The sequence below is a fragment of the Periplaneta americana genome, chromosome 10 (genome assembly GCF_040183065.1).
Source record: "Periplaneta americana isolate PAMFEO1 chromosome 10, P.americana_PAMFEO1_priV1, whole genome shotgun sequence".
Lineage (NCBI taxonomy): Eukaryota > Metazoa > Arthropoda > Insecta > Blattodea > Blattidae > Periplaneta > Periplaneta americana.
Window position 1 is genome coordinate 2,543,192 of NC_091126.1, and position 17,470 is coordinate 2,560,661.

The window sequence follows — 17,470 nt, forward strand, 5'->3', positions numbered from 1 at the left end:
ATGCTGTCTGAGGATTTTCTTGTGCACTTTGCTATTATAATCCATTGTAATATGATGGCACCTAACCCTTACATACATTGTTGAAATAAACCGTATAAACCTGATTAATGTGTTTCTGGAAAAGCTTTATCCAAGAAATGTTCCGACATTCTGTAAACACATTCAAAGGATGAACTGCATTTAGAACATTCTTCCAAATATTAAGAGATGCATGCTTTCCTGGGCATCCTACAATAGTAGGCTATGTTAGAACAATAATTAGCGGCGCACTATTTCACCATTTTCTTATTATTTCCCTTCAAGTGTACTTATATTTATTCATATTCTTGAAATAAGCATGAACTACTCGCACTCCCGGTGAAGCATCAACTCCCTTTAATGGCGGCCAAACAGCGGTTCAATTTTGTACGCGAAACTAGCGCCGTTGGTGTCTCTAGTTATATATTACAAACTCTTTGGTTTGCGCCTATTGCGTTTAATCGCACACACGTTGAGCATCGGTGTGAATTTCTGTTCTGTAGGCGAATGTTGTAAACCAGCCGTCGGCAAATTTGTACTCACGATGACATCACTGGACGAATAGTATCTCGACCACAAACCACCTGCGGCAACAATTGCCCTCATTCTGCGCGGCACTTCTAAATGAAGTGTTTAAAATGTTGATTCTCAAGTTTATGGACCGGAATATTCGCACATATCAGCATAGGTGACAATAAAAAGTGGACTGATCCGAAATGTAATCGGTAAACAATTTCAGATGTTCGATATGTTTTTCAGAGTCACAATGTGTTTGTAAATCACTGCATTTGTTAACTTTTATGTCTATCTTACATACTTTACATCATAATTAAAGATGGAACAATTCCTTCGTAAAATAGATATCAACATAATTATGATGCCAGTTAGGATACATGACGTCAGGGGGAGGAAGGTATATTCGGTAAGTGTACAGTCTCGTTTCTGTAACAGTATTGAAGTGTCTTTCTAAGTGAATAGTGTAGTAGATAATGAGTGAAGTTACTTATCTTACGTTTTCATTACTTTATATATTAAGTCATTCTGATATATGTAGGCTTTAATTGAATTGTACAATCCATAGACGACTACCAATAGTAACAACTTTATATTGGTTCTATGGAGCGCTCAGATCACAAGGGAATCAAGTCACAAAAATAAACTTTTCAGAAAATTAGACCTAAAGTTTTTCTTGTATAGTTAATTATCCATTAAAGTTGAGTGTGACTTTAAACATCTGCACCATTGCAAACATTGTGAGGACATGATTCTTTTATGTTCTGAAAGTAGCCTCATCTACGGTATGTAGCCTACACTTAACGGGAAAAAGAATGGGCCGACTCTTGGTCAATAGAAATGCTAAGTTCTATCGCGCGGTTCACTCGTGTAAACGTACTGCGCATCAAGGCATTGCTGTGGTGTCTCTTCTTCGAAAGTCGTCCGTCTACAATGTACTCACCCTTACGAGCTGCGTGTGGCCTAGTGGTAAGATGTCTGACATCCGTGAATGAGGTTGTGAGTTCGCTTCCCGTTACGTTACAATTATTTTTTTTAATTTTAGTTTTACGTAAATTAATTTCTTGGTTTAAATGTGAAATGGCATTTGTTAATAAACTTCGTTATGCCTGCCTTGTAAAAATATTTATTTTTTATTTTATTGGGTTATTTTACGACGCTGTATCAACATCTAGGTTATTTAGCGTCTGAATGAAATGAAGGTGATAATGCCGGTGAAATGAGTCCGGGGTCCAGCACCGAAAGTTACCCAGCATTTGCTCGTACTGGGTTGAGGGAAAACCCCGGAAAAAACCTCAACCAGGTAACTTGCCCCGACCGGGATTCGAACCCGGGCCACCTGATTTCGCGGCCAAACGCGCTGACCGTTACTCCACAGGTGTGGACTGTAAAAATATTACTGCCCATCACTTGTGGGCTATTAATAGGCGAGACCTGGTGTGTATAAACAAAAATACTTGTTTCACATCCTAGAAAACCGGACGCATATCAAACATGAATAAATAATTAAATAAACAAAAACAAACCATTTGTTAATATATTAACAAAAAGGCCTGTGGTGGGGAATAGTATCTCGTCCACAAAACACCTGCGGCAACAATTGCCCTCATTCTGCCCGGCATGGAGTTCACATGATTATGGAACAGGTCTAAATACATGACCACCTCCTCCCACGCATCTAGAACTCTGTCCCACAATTCGTCAGCTGTCCGAACGGGTGGTTGTTCTGCCCAATTAGAGCGTAGGATCCTTTTGACTCTAGCCTACAAATTTCAATCGGATTCATATCTGGTGATTTTGGAGGCCAGTCGACGCTTCCTAATAAACCATCTTTGAATTCGGTTGGCGGCGTGTACCGGGTGATTATCCTGCTGGAAGAAAAGTGTTCCTTCTGGATATCGTTTTCGGGCAGAAGGGATCATTACATTTTCCAAAATGTGTTCGTAGACATCTGCCGTAAACTGACGGTGGATGCGTTTCAGAAGTCCTGCCCCATCGTGTGAAATCCACCCCCAACACGCGACGCTCATGCGACCCGACCTGTTAAGTCGTCTCACGAAGCATTCATCGTATCGGTGGTCATCCATACTATAAACTAGGGCAGAACCATCGTTGCTACTGGAGACAATTACGTCGTAGGAGAAAATGACATTTCTCCAATCGAAGTCCTGTGGGACAGTGGCATACGCTAGACCTAGACGGTCCACGGCATGCTCCATAGGTCAAATGTTCTCTCCTCACTGCTCGACGAGACCGTATGCCACGCTCTCTAAAACGTCTCCAGGAAAGTTGGACACCATCTTGAGTTGAGGGGCAGTTCTAAACTTCAGCTTCGTTCAATAACATGGCGACCTCTTGCCTTGTAGTGATGCGCGACCGACCAGGATTGGGACGATTCACAACTTCGATAAACAATTTAGCCCACCGCTTAGTAGTTGGCAACGGGACTCCAATCTAAGCGGACCAGGGCAATGATTTGTCTCTCTGCCATCTTCAAGCGTAATGACGAGACAGAACGTTTTTTTAACAGACAGGAGTATTGCTTAGAAGAAAGAGGGAGGTATATTATTTATTAGAGTTTGGGTATATTCTAAGAGATATCGCCAGATAATTATAGCTTTGAGAGACATATATGATGGCAAATTTGTAATTTAAAGAAAAAGAAGAATGTAGGAGATTCGAACCTTGAGCTACTACTATCAACTCATTCAATAGACCAATGCCGTAACGACTTACGCTACTGTGACTGTTAATATCGTTTCGGCATAATACGTGGTTTTCCTGTTCATATTCGCTTCGGTTGATTTTTTATTTATTAATGTTATTATCATTTCAATCTTCAGCGGCCCTAAAGTATCTATAATCAGCCCTACATTCGATACCCAGGCCAACTGAAAGTTGGAATTTTAGGATTGGAAGATTGTAAGAATGAGAAGGGGTGGCCCGGAGGTTCTTCTCTATTGTGTTGTTCACTGCTAGGAAAGAGTTGTTGTTATCCGTCTTGGAATGTAAACGGTACAGGATGTTAACAAAAACAATAAATAGTTACGAAAAATGATGCAAAAAAAAAATAAATAAAATAAAAATATTCACTAACGTTGAAATAGGCATTTTTAGGCACTATAAAACCCTTTATTTATACCTATATTTCCATGACAAATGTAAATATTAAAGCTCAAGCCTGTATGTATCAAGGAATAAATAGGTTTTTGCCTAAATTCCGCTCTCTAGTCATAATATAAGTTACTGTATTTTCGTCCTTGACTGAAAAATAGTCATGTCAGAATTCTTTTACAAGAACAAGCAAAGTTCCAGATTTCATTGGCGGCATTTTAATACATCTTCACAATACCTTCGCTGGATCAAAACTGAACTCTTTACGAAAAGTTTTCTTTTTAAACAGAAAATAGACATGCTATGTCGAAACAACCTTTAAAATGTAGTAAACAATACAAAATCCGCACCCATAAACTTCAAATGAGCAGAACTCTTTCACGCGACGTCTTTCATTTTGTGTACGAACCTGAAAGTAAACAATTAACGTCATCCTATAGTCAGTGTTCTTGAATCTGCAGCCGTCTCTAGGCAATGTTTTGGTATCCAGACTTCGTTCCTTAGTCCTGTGTTTGGTTACCTAAAGCCTCCTAGTAGTATATCTTGACGTCATCCAACGCTGCTTGCGGTTTGCTGCTCAGTAAGCATACGAGCACGTCGTTAGGAAAGAACATGTGTCTCATCAGAAAGGAGGAGAATTTTTTCATTTAAAACGTTTACAGCCACTGATTGTAATGTGTAGAGATTCATAAAGCACTCTCTCATGTGTCTTATTTTAAACATATATTTGTGCTGACATTTATATTTTTTTATTTGTTAATTCCAATCTTTAGGTTGATCTAAAGTAACAAGATGCGTTTTACTTATTGTAAAGATCAGGAATAGACAAACTCCGACAGCCAGGTAGTCATTGTACTGTATGTGACGCCTGAATTGTTTACTGGGTTGAAACTTTCTTAAGACTTCCATTTCTTTTATGTCACTACGACTAATAGATAATGTTAAAAAAATCGGTTATAGGAAGAAATTCGAATGTGTTTTTTAAATCAATATTGTTGCATTTGTTACGCATCTCAAGATATTGTCCTATAGCTTCAGAGCGTCTCTGAGAGCGCGTGTTTGCAATGCATAGAATATAGATATTTAATATAGTTTAATATATTTCAGTAAATGTATCTTTATCTTAGTTCGAATGGTTTCCTCGTTTTATGTTTGGATGAAATGTGATGGCTCCTGAATGTAAAGGGGCTGTCTCCTCACTTTTTTTTCCGTCCATCTCTAGTAAAAACTGTCTTTATTGCATATAAGCTGCCTTTAAACATATACTTCGTTATTGTTGTTATTAAACCCAAGTGGTATTCCTGTTGTACATACACATGGTTCACTGCGGCCTGACCTGTTGACTTCTCCATACGAATCAATGTGATCGATGTAGGCGTTGCGGCATATTTCAAACTTATGAAGTACATTTTTATAATGTTTTATGTGTGTGGAAGGTTTCTTTTATAGTTTTATTCATATCAGCACAGACTTTTCCTAATACAAGCAAGATGATCTGCCTTACAGTGGTGTTGACCTCTGGTATAAGAGAGAAACTGCAGAAGAGTAGTTACGTTTGATACTGTAATATTTTATCGCCTCTCTTAAGATTTAGCCATTTTAGGAGCTCACGAGTTGGCCAGTGTCAAGAATGCTACTAACATAGACCTGGTAGGTTAATGAGGAAACATATGGTGCTATTACGTATTAAAAATAGAGACTCAATACAAAGTTAAGGTTATTGCAGTGAAGGTATTACAAAAGTGCTAAATGCTTATTACAAGTAGTGGTGCATTGTGCATGGATGATACACACGTGTGTGGCGGGAGTCAGCACATGCCCCTGCCCCTAATACGTTGCAGGCCATCTCTTTAGCTCGTAACTGTAATTTTGAATTGAGAACTTTTCAATATAGATAATGCGTGATATGTGATGCTTGCAGGAATTACACGCTTGCCAGTGTTGGAAGGCGAAATTAGCCACATCGAGATCCCTCGGCTGGCAACCAATTTGGGTATCACCATCGTTGGAGGCGCAGACACCGCACTCGTGAGTACAAATATGAAAATAATCGTTTTCTGGATTTTCTCGAAAATAGACGTTTTCAGCAATCCTGATACCGATATTTTGGAATTAGACGTGTGTTTGTTTGATATACAGCGATTTCTTCTGAACTTCTGGATGAATTTTCTTCATATTGAGAACAATTTATCTGGAGTGATACACATGAAATATAATAATATATAATACAAAAATTAAAGGGTCCTTATTTTAAATGAAAAGAAATAAAGTTTCACTTCATCAACCGTCTGACGATTTTCTTCTTGAATTTTTGTATTGTGCAGAATAAATTGACGAATCCCCTAGTATCGAAATTAATTACTGTAGGTAGTGTGTTCGTTGAAACTCCAGATATTAACATGAGGGAGACACCGGCGTGGCTCAGTCGGTTAAGGCGCTTGCCTGTCGGTCTGAAGTTGCGCTCGGGCGCGGGTTCGATCCCCGCTTGGGCTGATTACCTGGTTGGGTTTTTTCCGAGGTTTTTCCCAACCGTAAGGTGAATGTGAGGTAATCTATGGCGAATCCTCGGCCTCATCTCGCCAAATACCATCTCGATATCACCAGTTTTATCGGCGCTAAATAATAAAATATTTGATACAGCGTCGTTAAATAATTAAAAAAAATACTTCAGGGCAGTGACAACTCAGAGCTTATTTACCATCCATTGTAGACACACTATTTTGTTACGTGGAGGTGAACTGGCTGAATCCTAACCTTCAGGATTTAAAATTTAGAAGAAAGGAGTCTGAACATAGAACTAACATATTTTTACGTGCATCACCTTTGTATACTCAGTTTCTTTTAGTTGAAATTTTTTTAGAAATTCTGTGTAAATTTGCTGAAAGCTAATTCCATATAATTAATTATTTGCTTAACCCGTACAATCCGTGCATTAAGTGAAACGTCTTAATTTCGGGAATATAAAATGCCTTCTATGTAACCCACAAAAAATGATCAAATAATTTCATTCAGTCAAATCTTTTGAATTAATCTGTAAGCCCACGAGTTACTTTCGTAACACTGGACAGTACTAATATTGCGGATGACAGGAGTATACAACAATAATCTTCTGATTACCTCCGACAAAGTTTATCAGCATTTTTCTTTGTTATATCAACTACTGTACGAATGTCGAACAGCGCTCTCAAGTTGTGAAACGATTAGTAGGCCTACTGTTTCCTACCTGAGTGGAACGGCAGTCGATGAGGTCAGTGTACCCTCGCTAGCAGTGTTCCGTATCAACTCTGGCGGCTGGTATGGCTATGCAACGACGTTTCAATAGTGAGTGGATAAATAAGTATAAGGCACATTGCTCTATATGTAGAAAGGAACTTGGATATATAAGCCATCATGATATTAAAAGACATTTTAATTCAACACGTGCTTAAGCTTATGGACCAGAAAAATTATCCGGTTCTGCTCGTGAAAAGGCTGTAGAGGAACTAAAATCAAGATTAAATTCAGAAAACCTTCCATCATCATCATCATCATCATCATCATCACCGGGAAGTTTGTCCCGTAATATTGTTGCAGAGCGCATATCAGAAATGAGAGATAACTTGGAGGAACAACTGATAGCAAGAATGAAAACTTTCACTTGTTGCTCACTAGCCCTTGATGAAAGTACCGACCGCAAAAATACCGCGCAGCTAACTACATTCAGGAGTGTCAGTTCAGATTTTAATGTTCATGAAGATTCTGTAGATGTCGTTTCACTAAAGCATTCGTGGCGAAAATGTAACTCGCGAGCACAGTGTGGCTCGCAATGATAGCTATGCATTTGTCTTGCTTCCTACCATCCACAATCCCCACCCTCTCACTCACTGGAGTCAAACCCGTTCCATTGGTATTTGTCTCTGACCTGCGAGTGGCGTATCGTCGCAATGTCTCTCTCGAAACCATGTACCTCTACAAAAACGAAAGTTTCAAGTATAATGGGAGGACGCTTTTTTTTAATTACGAGAAAACGGTTGTATAACATAAAATGACATTATACTACATGTCACTCATGAAACATTATAAGTTTAAGTATTATTATTATTATTATTATTATTATTATTATTACCTCTGTACGTCGATTCTTTTTCAGCAGATATACGAATAATGCAGTTAGCTCTTCAATTTAAACTCACAGATTTACAATGTGATGTTAAATGGAAGCTAGATGTAAGGACTTGACAAATGTTGAACTTATTTTTGCCAGAAATAAATATCCGAAGTTCGTTCTTTTGCTTGCTCTTTTGAAGCCATGTTCGCTACAACTTACTTTGTCAAAAATTATTTTCAATAATGAAAACAGTAAAAACCATTCCCCGTCTCCGTCGCTCGGGCGACTTAGGCCACCTCTCTCTCCTGACTAGCCAGATCGGTCGCAGAAGTGTCCAGGTCCACCGCAGGACCAGCAGGTAGGCACTCCTCGTCTCCGTCGCTCGGGCGACTTCGGTTGACGTCCCTCAACGTAGGCCACCTCTCTCTCCTGACTAGCCAGATCGGTCGCAGAAGTGTCCAGGTCCGCCACAGGACCAGCAGGTAGGCACTCCTCGTCTCCGTCGCTCGGGCGACTTCGGTTGACGTCCCTCAACGTAGGCCACCTCTCCCTCCTGACTAGCCAGATCGGTCGCAGAAGTGTCCAGGTCCGCCGCAGGACCAGCAGGTAGGCACTCCTCGTCTCCGTCGCTCGGGCGACTTCGGTTGACGTCCCTCAACGTAGGCCACCTCTCTCTCCTGACTAGCCAGATCGGTCGCAGAAGTGTCCAGGTCCGCCGCAGGACCAGCAGATAGGCACTCCTCGTCTCCGTCGCTCGGATGACTTCGGTTGGCGTTCCTCGACGTCTGCCGCCACAACGTTCCTAATCCGGTGCAGTGCTGAGACGTTCGCCGTCAACTTGGCCGCCTCAATCCTGAGGGCTGCCGCCAGAGCGTCGTTGATGATGCAATGCTCAGCCAAGGGTAGTTGTTGTCTGATCTCGGGGTCGCGAGCTCCGCTGCCAAAGTTGTAGGCTGCCTCTCCAGCGACGAAGCTAGGAGGTAGGCTCCTGAGGGCCTTATGGGCCAGTTGTTCTACCGCCATTGCAAATTCTTGTAGGGACTCACCTGACTGTTAGAATCTCGTTTTCAGTTGGGTCTTAAATGCTGCCGCAAGTTGATGGTCGCCATAACGTCCCTCCAAGGCCTCCATTATCTCTGTGGCTGTACCATCTTCGGGATCGCTTGAAGTATCTCCGACGCCTGTCCCTTAAGCGCGGTTAGCAGCTGGGTTGTCTTCTCCGATGGCGTCCACCTATTATGTACCGCGGTAGCCTCGAACTGGCGACAGAAATTCGCCCAGGACGTCGTACCGTCGAACCTCGGCGTCTTGATGTTCGAATGTCTGGCTGGAGGCGTTCATTCCACAAGGCCATTATATGGTGTCCTTAATTCTGTTGCCGCTTTTTCCATGGCCCGTCGAACCTCTTCGGCAACTATTTGTTCATGTTCTCTAGCTTGAAGATCCACTAACGCGAGAATGTGCTTGTTTTCTTCAGCATGTTTATCCAGCACCTCACTCGTTTTGTCCAGCAACTCACTCGTCTGCTCTTGACGACGCTCGAAAGCGCGAATTTTGCCGTCGAAATGGTCTATGTCCTGTCTTAGTTCGGCCACTGCTTTATTTACAGTTGCGAAATTCTCGTTTAGCTTGTCGAAATCGGCTTTAGGTACATCTTTCACGATGGTAGCAATTCCATCCACGTGCGTCGAAACGCTACCAATTCGCGTAATGACGTCATTTTTACTTCATTTATGTCGCCTTTCACTTCACTGATATGTTTGTTCATGTCGATTTTCACTTCACTAAGGTCATTTTTCATGTCTGCTTTTACTTCACTAATGTCGTTTCTGACTTCACTAATGTGCCTCCCCATTTTCGTGACGGCTTGCAGGATCTGCTGTAGGTTCTCCATTATGTCCACAATATCCCACTCCTGACACCAATGTAACATTCAACGTTTAAAACTCCACAGCCATCAACAATGTGACTTTTATTCTTAATAATTAACCCTACAACAATGGGTATTGCACTCAACACAGCAACACAATAGTCTTTATTGCACTCCACACGATGGCAATGACAATACACGTGTATTATTGAGAAGAACAATGTACTCTTAATTTCAATTTATGTTCACAAAGCACTATGTGTAGAAAAAAAACTGTCAGTTCTCAGTTCACAGTTCGCTTGCCTTGGAAAGTTCTTCTAGCTCACTGTTCAAGTTCACTGCACGTCTTCTGGACGCGTCGCCCTCGCCTGGACGCTGCCACAGTTACGGACACACTCAAGTTCACTTCACGCCGAACTCAAAGTCCTCCGGATACGTCGCACTCGCCTGTATACTGCCACAGTTACGGACTCATGTTCACTGCACGTCGAACTCAGGTCCACCTTGCTCGCTGCTCTTCAAGACTTGAAGGCTGGCTGAAGACTGAAGACTGACTCGCGACTGACTGGCTCTTGTCGGCAACTCACGGTGTTATTTATTTATCACGAACATCTAGAATGCTCTGTGTCACGAAGCTTCTGGAGCTCCACAACAATCCGCTTCCAGGTGCTTCCTTCCTTCCGCTATCTCCACTCCGCGCCGGGACTGCATTTCTTTCTCCTCCCTTCCTGCCGGGCTACAGCGCCTACCGATGTTCGAGTATCCATTTCCCCGCGCTTTCCTTGACGCTAGGTGCGCACGCAACCAGACGCGACCAGAACGTTCCAGACGGGTGCCACAATTTTAAAAACAAAAATGCATATTTATTGGAAACAATCACAGTTTCGTAGTGCCCGACAAACGGTGTAAAGATTATCGTCTTGACCTAACTCATTGATAACCTAAACTTTAGAAACTAACATCGTTCCGCAATGTAGGAGATGAGAATGTCGACACAATCAATTCCACGTGTAATGAAATGATTTGCGTGTGCCAATTTTTGTTATTTTCTTGATCGTTTATTTTTCGATGCTTTGTCAACTAGTATGGTTATCTAGCGCCTACGTGACATGCAGGTGATAATGCCAGCGAAATGAGTCCAGGGTCCAACGCCGAAAATTACCCAGAATTTGCTCTTAATGTATTGAGGTTAAACCCCGGAGAAACCTGAACCAGGTAGCTTGTTCCAATCAGGATTTGAACCCTACCACGCTCGTTGCACGGTCAGACATGCTAACCATTACTCCACAGCGGTGGACAATTTTTGTTATTATAATTATTAATTATTATATGCTATCAATTGTATCTTTCACATTATTGAAAAGAAAGGAAGAAGGAAAGAAAGAAAGAAAGAAAGAAAGAAAGAAAGAAAGAAAGAAAGAAAGAAAGAAAGAAAGAAAGAAAGAAAGAAAATATGTGGAAATCCCGCAGGAATAGTCAGAATGGTACAGAATATTTGTTAAGTCAATAATGCAAACTGAAAAAAAAAATAAGTATTAGAACAATAACAGAATAACTCTAAAAAATTGACTAGTAAACATATCATTTGACACTCATTTTGGGAATAAATTATTATTATTATTATTATTATTATTATTATTATTATTATTATTATTATTATTACTATTATTATTATTATGATTATTATTATTATTATTATTATTATTATTATTATTATTAGTAATAATAATAATGGTGGTGATAGAAGAAAATGTTTCATTGTTCCGCAACTAAGACAAGAGTTATTTTCGGTCATTAAAACATTAAATGACACCTGATTTAAAAGAAATGATATCACCAAAAGCATATAAATATTGAACTTAATTTGTTTTTAATGAAAGACTGGTAACTGTTTATAATTTATACAGTTGCTGTATCTTTTAATTGAGGGGTTCAGAACCACAGTGGGCCAAGCGCCATTTACTAAAACCGTGTCCACACCTGTGGAGTAACGGTCAGCACGTCTGGCCGCGAAACCAGGTGGCCCGGGTTCGAATCCCGGTCGGGGCAAGTTACCTGGTTGAGGTTTTTTCCGGGGTTTTCCCTCAACCCAATACGAGCAAATGCTGGATAACTTTCGGTGCTGGACCCCGGACTCATTTCACCGGCATTATCACCTTCATATCATTCAGACGCTAAATAACCTAGATGTTGATACAGCGTCGTAAAATAACCCAATAAAATAAATAAATAAAATAAATAAAAAACCGTAGAAAACAGGGTTAAAATGAAATTATTACCATAATTCAATGGAAACATATAGCAAATAATATAAAGTATACACATTAAAACTAAATGATATGTCTATCTTCACTAAACTATGCATTCACTTAACTTTAACCCTTGATTTCTCCGTTTCTAATAGATGGCGCTTGGCCCACTATGGCTCTGAACCTTTCAATTAAGTGAATAGTTATTCATGTATGTATTGAAACAACAGCTGTATGAAGAAAATAAAGAATATGGATGAAGGATAATAACAAAATATAGGTCTACAGAATTAAAATATTTGCAGGCTATGTATTTACAATTTAATTTCATCTATTGTATTTCATATATCTTAAATTAGCATTGAAGCTTTAAGACGTGAAACGAGTCACGTATTACACATTTTTTGCGAGATGAAGTGAGACCTAGGTTTAGCCATAGTTTACCTGACATTTGCTTTACGATTGGGGACAACTACGGAATAAATCCAACCAGGTAACCAGTCCAAGTGGGAATCGAACCCAAGTCGAGCGCAACTTCAGATCAATAAGCAAGCGAGTCTGCCGACTGAGCTGCGCTGATGGCTCTACAAAAATATACAGTACGTAATAAGTAGTTGAACTATACAAAAAAATGCAACATCCCTCCCTTTTTTATCGTTACATCCGTGTGTATTGCTGCAATTGAAAGCAGCACACGAACGAAACATACTTATTCAGCAGTTCCCTGCAAATGGCCGCTCATCGACTGTTCAATTTGGTACCATAACACTAGCGCCAGTGAGATATTTAGTAAGTTTACGGATTGTTGTTGTACCGTTGCCCGATTGCAGTGATCTCTAGCGTTTGAAAGTGGAATTACACGCTAACGGAGCGCATGCGCATAGAAAAACATAACAGAAAAATTCGCTGTGTTCATTCTATATAGGGAATCTGTATTCGCTGAGCAGGTAGTCTGTTATTCTGCATTCGTTCTAGATGTTTACTCCATTTATTGTTATTTTCTCTCAATTTCTCAAGTAGCGGTCCACCCTAACATCTTTTCTTATAGCTGTATTCTTTTTTCATTCATAATGCTATATTCTGCAGTGCTTCTAAGGAACGTCATATCTGCTACCTGTATTTTTAATATTTCCCACACATTAATAGCTACTGTATTACAAAATCTCACCCTTGTGTCTTCGTGTTTTATTTTTGTGCATTTCAAATTAAAATTGTTACACTTGAGACTAGCTGTCCTCAACGTCCTCCTTTCGGGACACATACTACAAAAGAAATATATTCGTCCAAGTTCAGTGAAGTAGAAATATCGTACTTTAAAGTAATGCTTTACAGGCATCCGACTATTTGAATTGAAGATGGTTGGGAACCACAGGTTTAGTCTTTTTTTTTTAGTAGGTTATTTTACGACGCCTTATCAATATCTAGTTTATTTAGCGTCTGAATGAGATGAAGGTGATAATCCCTGTGGAATGAGTCTGGGGTCCAGCACCTAAAGTTACCCAGCATTTGCTCATATTGGGTTGAGAGAAAACCTCGGAAAAACCTCAACCAGGTAAGTTGCCCCGACCGGGAATCGAACCCGGGCCACCTGGTTTCGCGGCCAGACGCGCTAGCCGTTACTCCACAGGTGTGGACTGGTTTAGTCTTCAGTTAACTATGTACAGATAGTAATTTCTATCACTCCATCTTGAAGTTACACACATACACAACAACTTACGGTATGCGAACTTTCCTCGAAAATGGTTTTGTCTTTGAAACAGTTTTCTTACCGTTGAGAGCTTCTATGGATTTTCTGCAACGGTTACTTATGTAAGGTATAAGGAACTTATTTAGCAACAGGTTTCACTGTCTCTTTACTACACTACAGAAACACTTTTGAAGCGTTTTCTCCATGAAAAGGAAAAGTTTGTGCTTACGATATACAAGAAGCATCCATACTCCGACAGCAGCAATAATATAATATTATATCGACTATAGAATAAGACTCCATGTGTTGTGAGTCTTATCGCCAAGGCATGGCGCGTCCTCAGGTTGCGGATAGAGGACACGGACTGCAGATATGGCGCTTAGCTGTGAATATATTCAATAAGCAGTCGTGGTCAGCCGATAAGGGGTGGTCCTCCAGCTAGGGGTTTGGACGATGGGGTAACAACCCATCACCGTAAAAAAACAGCTTCTTACGAATCCATACAATAAGCCTTGGAATGGGATTGAATCTCTGGCACAACAGCAAAGAAATAAACTTATGAGGTTTGCTACTTGGAACGTAACTAGTATTTATAGAAAAGGAGGGGTAACAATAGTAGCAAAAGATCTAGCTAGATATAGAATAGACTTCGTGGGATTATAAGAGGTTAGGTTAGATGGGAATGATATATCACAAATAGGAGATTACTTGTTCTATTATGGGGAAGGAAACAATAATCACCAATTAGGAACAGGATTCTTTGTTCATAAAAGAATAAAATCACCAGTAAAAAAGGTCGAATTTATCAGTGGCAGATTCATTAGTCGACAAAAATGAACTTTTTTTCTTTCACAAGGAGTAAAATAACATTTTCTAGAAGAATATTTCGTGCTGAATTCAAATATAATTTCAGTTTTTCCCCATCGGGCAGGAGTTTTTTGTGATATTCATTTGAATTTTTATAATATTCTAAAAAAATCTGTAACTAGCTATCTAACTCAGCATTATAACTACTCATTCTGACTTACCTAGCAAGTGGTAGATAGTGATTTTCGGGCATATTTTGCATCTGGAACGTCTCTCTTCTTGGTCCAACAGTAGTCAGCCAGCGTATTGGAACTCCACTTGCCTTGGTACCTCTTTTCCATAGTAGAAATTTGCTGATGAAAACGCTCACCGTGCTCATCGCTGACAGCTCCAAGATTTTCGGGGAAGAAGTCCAAGTGAGAGTCCAAGAAGTGATTTTTTAATGACATGTTGCATCCCATAGCTTTATAAGAATGCAGAAGATCAGTCACTATGTCACGATAGTTTTCTGCTTTATGGTTTCCAAGAAAATTGAAACATAAAATTTTGAAAGACTCCCAGGCTGCTTTCTCCAGTGGATTTTACAGTCCTTCGAAATGATCATCACCCATTAATGTCCGGATTTGTGGTCCTATAAAAATTCCTTCCTTCAGTTTAGCATCAATGACTTTGGGGAATTTCGATTTCAAGTACAAGAATCCATCAGACTGTTTATCCATAGCTTTGACAAAATTTTTCATTACTCCTAACTTAATATGCAATGGAGGTAACAATATTTTTTTCAGGATTCACTAAAGGGACATATGACACATTTTTCTGGCCAGGGATATGAGATTCACGTTTAGGCCATGATTTTGTAACATAGTGAGACTTCCTATCTCTGCTGTCCCAGAGGCACAAAAACAGCAAAATTTGGTGAACCCAAGTTGCAAACCAAGCAATAAAGCAATGGCCTTTAAATCACCACAGATATACCATTCATATTTTCCATATTGTATTTTCTCTAAAATTACTTTCATATTTTGATATGTCTCTCTCATATCAGCGGCGTGCGCTACAGGTATTGATGGAAGTTCATTGCCAATATGTAGCAGCACAGCCTTCAAACTAACGAATAGACGAATCTATGAATAGTCGCCACTCATCTGGCCGGTGTTGAAGCCCAAGAGTTTCCATAACTGAACAAATATCATTACAGAACACAATACCATTTTCTTCAGAGAAGCAGTCCTTGAAATCACTATGGCGGCCACGATAACTACATATTCTTACGTCTTTTTGGATTAGATTCCACCCTTTGAGTCTGGAAACTAAACCTTCAGCTTGCTGTTTAGACAGATTTAAATCCCGAATCAGGTCATTAAAGTCTTTCTGATTGGGAAAGTATGGTTCTGATGAACAGGTATTGGCTTCAAATGTAGGATCATTTTTATTTTCATCTGAAGCATTTTCAGTTTCAGTTAGGTCAGAATCAGAGTTATTACCTAAGGTCGTATCGGCAAATACTGGTACAGGGAATTGTTCATTGTGTAAGACAGGTCTTATTGCAGATTTCAAATTAGGATACTTAACTGTATGTTTTGTTTTAGATATGATTCCTGTAATATTTGTCAAACAGAAATAACAATCACTTAAATGATCCTTCGGTTCCCTCCAAATCATAGGAATTGCAAATGACATACGATGTGTACGTTTTTCCATCCAGTCAGCAACCTAACACACGAAACACAGCATGTATTTGGGGCCCAGCTCTTATCAAAATCACCAGCCTGACAGCCAAAGTAAAGTTGATAACACTTCTTTACAAGTGGGGTCAAATGTCGCCTCTGAAACTTGAAGGTCAGCTCACCACAAATATAGCAGAAACTGTCTACATGATTTACACACTTTCTTGGCATGATGAACAACACTAAGCACTAAAACACTTATACGCCATACACTTCCGAAAAGAAAGGAAGGAACTATTTCACTACTGAACAAACTCACGGCCAGCTCGATACTGACACATCACAATGCCAGATGAACAGGTCTGAGCATGTCCAAACATGAATGAACCTGCACAGGATTGTTTTATGGTGCTTCAGCATAATATTACAAATCATTTCCTTAAATACAGCTTGGATAAAATCGCTACATATTAGGTAACGGTTCCTATGACAGGTCAAATAAAATGCTAAAATCCGATTTCAAAAATTAGCTGCCACAAAAAAACTGTCTGATGGAAAAATTATGACTACATATCTGAATTAAGTATGAAAAACTGCACTAGAGTCACTAATCAGATTTATTGTGAAGAAAACCTTGTCGACCAGATCATATTTAGTACTTAAAGGTAGATGGTGCAATATCGAAGTTATAAATGCTCACTCCCCTACGGAAGAGAAAGATGTCCATATAAAGAATAGCTTCTATGAGGAATTTGAACATAATTTTGATCAGTTATCGAGATATCACATGCAAATTTTATTGGGGGATTTCAATGCTAACGTTGGATGGGAGGATATTTTTAAACCAACTACTAGAAAAGAGAGCCTATACGTAACTAGTAATAACAGTGGAGTTAAGTTAGTCAACTTTGCCACATCAAAAAATGTAATTGTCAAAAGTACAACATTCTCCCATAAGGATATACATAAATATACTTGAACTTTTCCAGATGGATTGACACACAACCAAATAGATCACATCGTGATAGATAAACGGAGACATAGTAGTATAGAAGACATTCGAACTTTCAGGGGGGGGGCAGCCTATAATTCTGACCATTATTTGGTAATTGGAGAATTAAGAGTAAGTTTAGCAGTAGCCAAGCGAGTAGAGCAACAAGTTAATATTAGGATATTCAGTATTCTGAAATTGAAGGACGAGGAAACTAAGCAACATTATCAGGTCGAAATTTCGAATAGGTTTGCCACTTTAGGAAGTTCCGAAAGAGTTGAGAAAGAGTTAGATGTTAATAGCGCGTGGGAAAATATCAGAGATAGTATCAAAATACCAGCTGAGCAGAGCACAGGTTATTATAAAACTAAGAAAAGGAAACCCTGGTTTGGTGAAGATTGTTGCATGATAGTAGAAAGAAGGCAACAGGAAAATTGAAATTCTTAGAGGATCCAGTTGAAGAGAAT

At 39.6% G+C, this 17,470-nt stretch overlaps 1 protein-coding gene across 8 annotated transcripts in view; it reads left to right on the plus strand.

Annotated features, from left to right (window-relative positions):
• The window catches only part of LOC138707383 (ligand of Numb protein X 2-like), a 474,351-nt gene that overhangs the window by 309,641 nt on the left and 147,240 nt on the right, over positions 1 to 17,470 (plus strand). For all 8 annotated transcript variants that reach the window (XM_069836718.1, XM_069836720.1, XM_069836722.1 and 5 more), the window contains one exon: positions 5,567 to 5,673. In XM_069836718.1, coding sequence (XP_069692819.1) covers positions 5,567 to 5,673 — 107 coding nt within the window. The remainder of the gene's footprint in view (positions 1 to 5,566; positions 5,674 to 17,470) is intronic.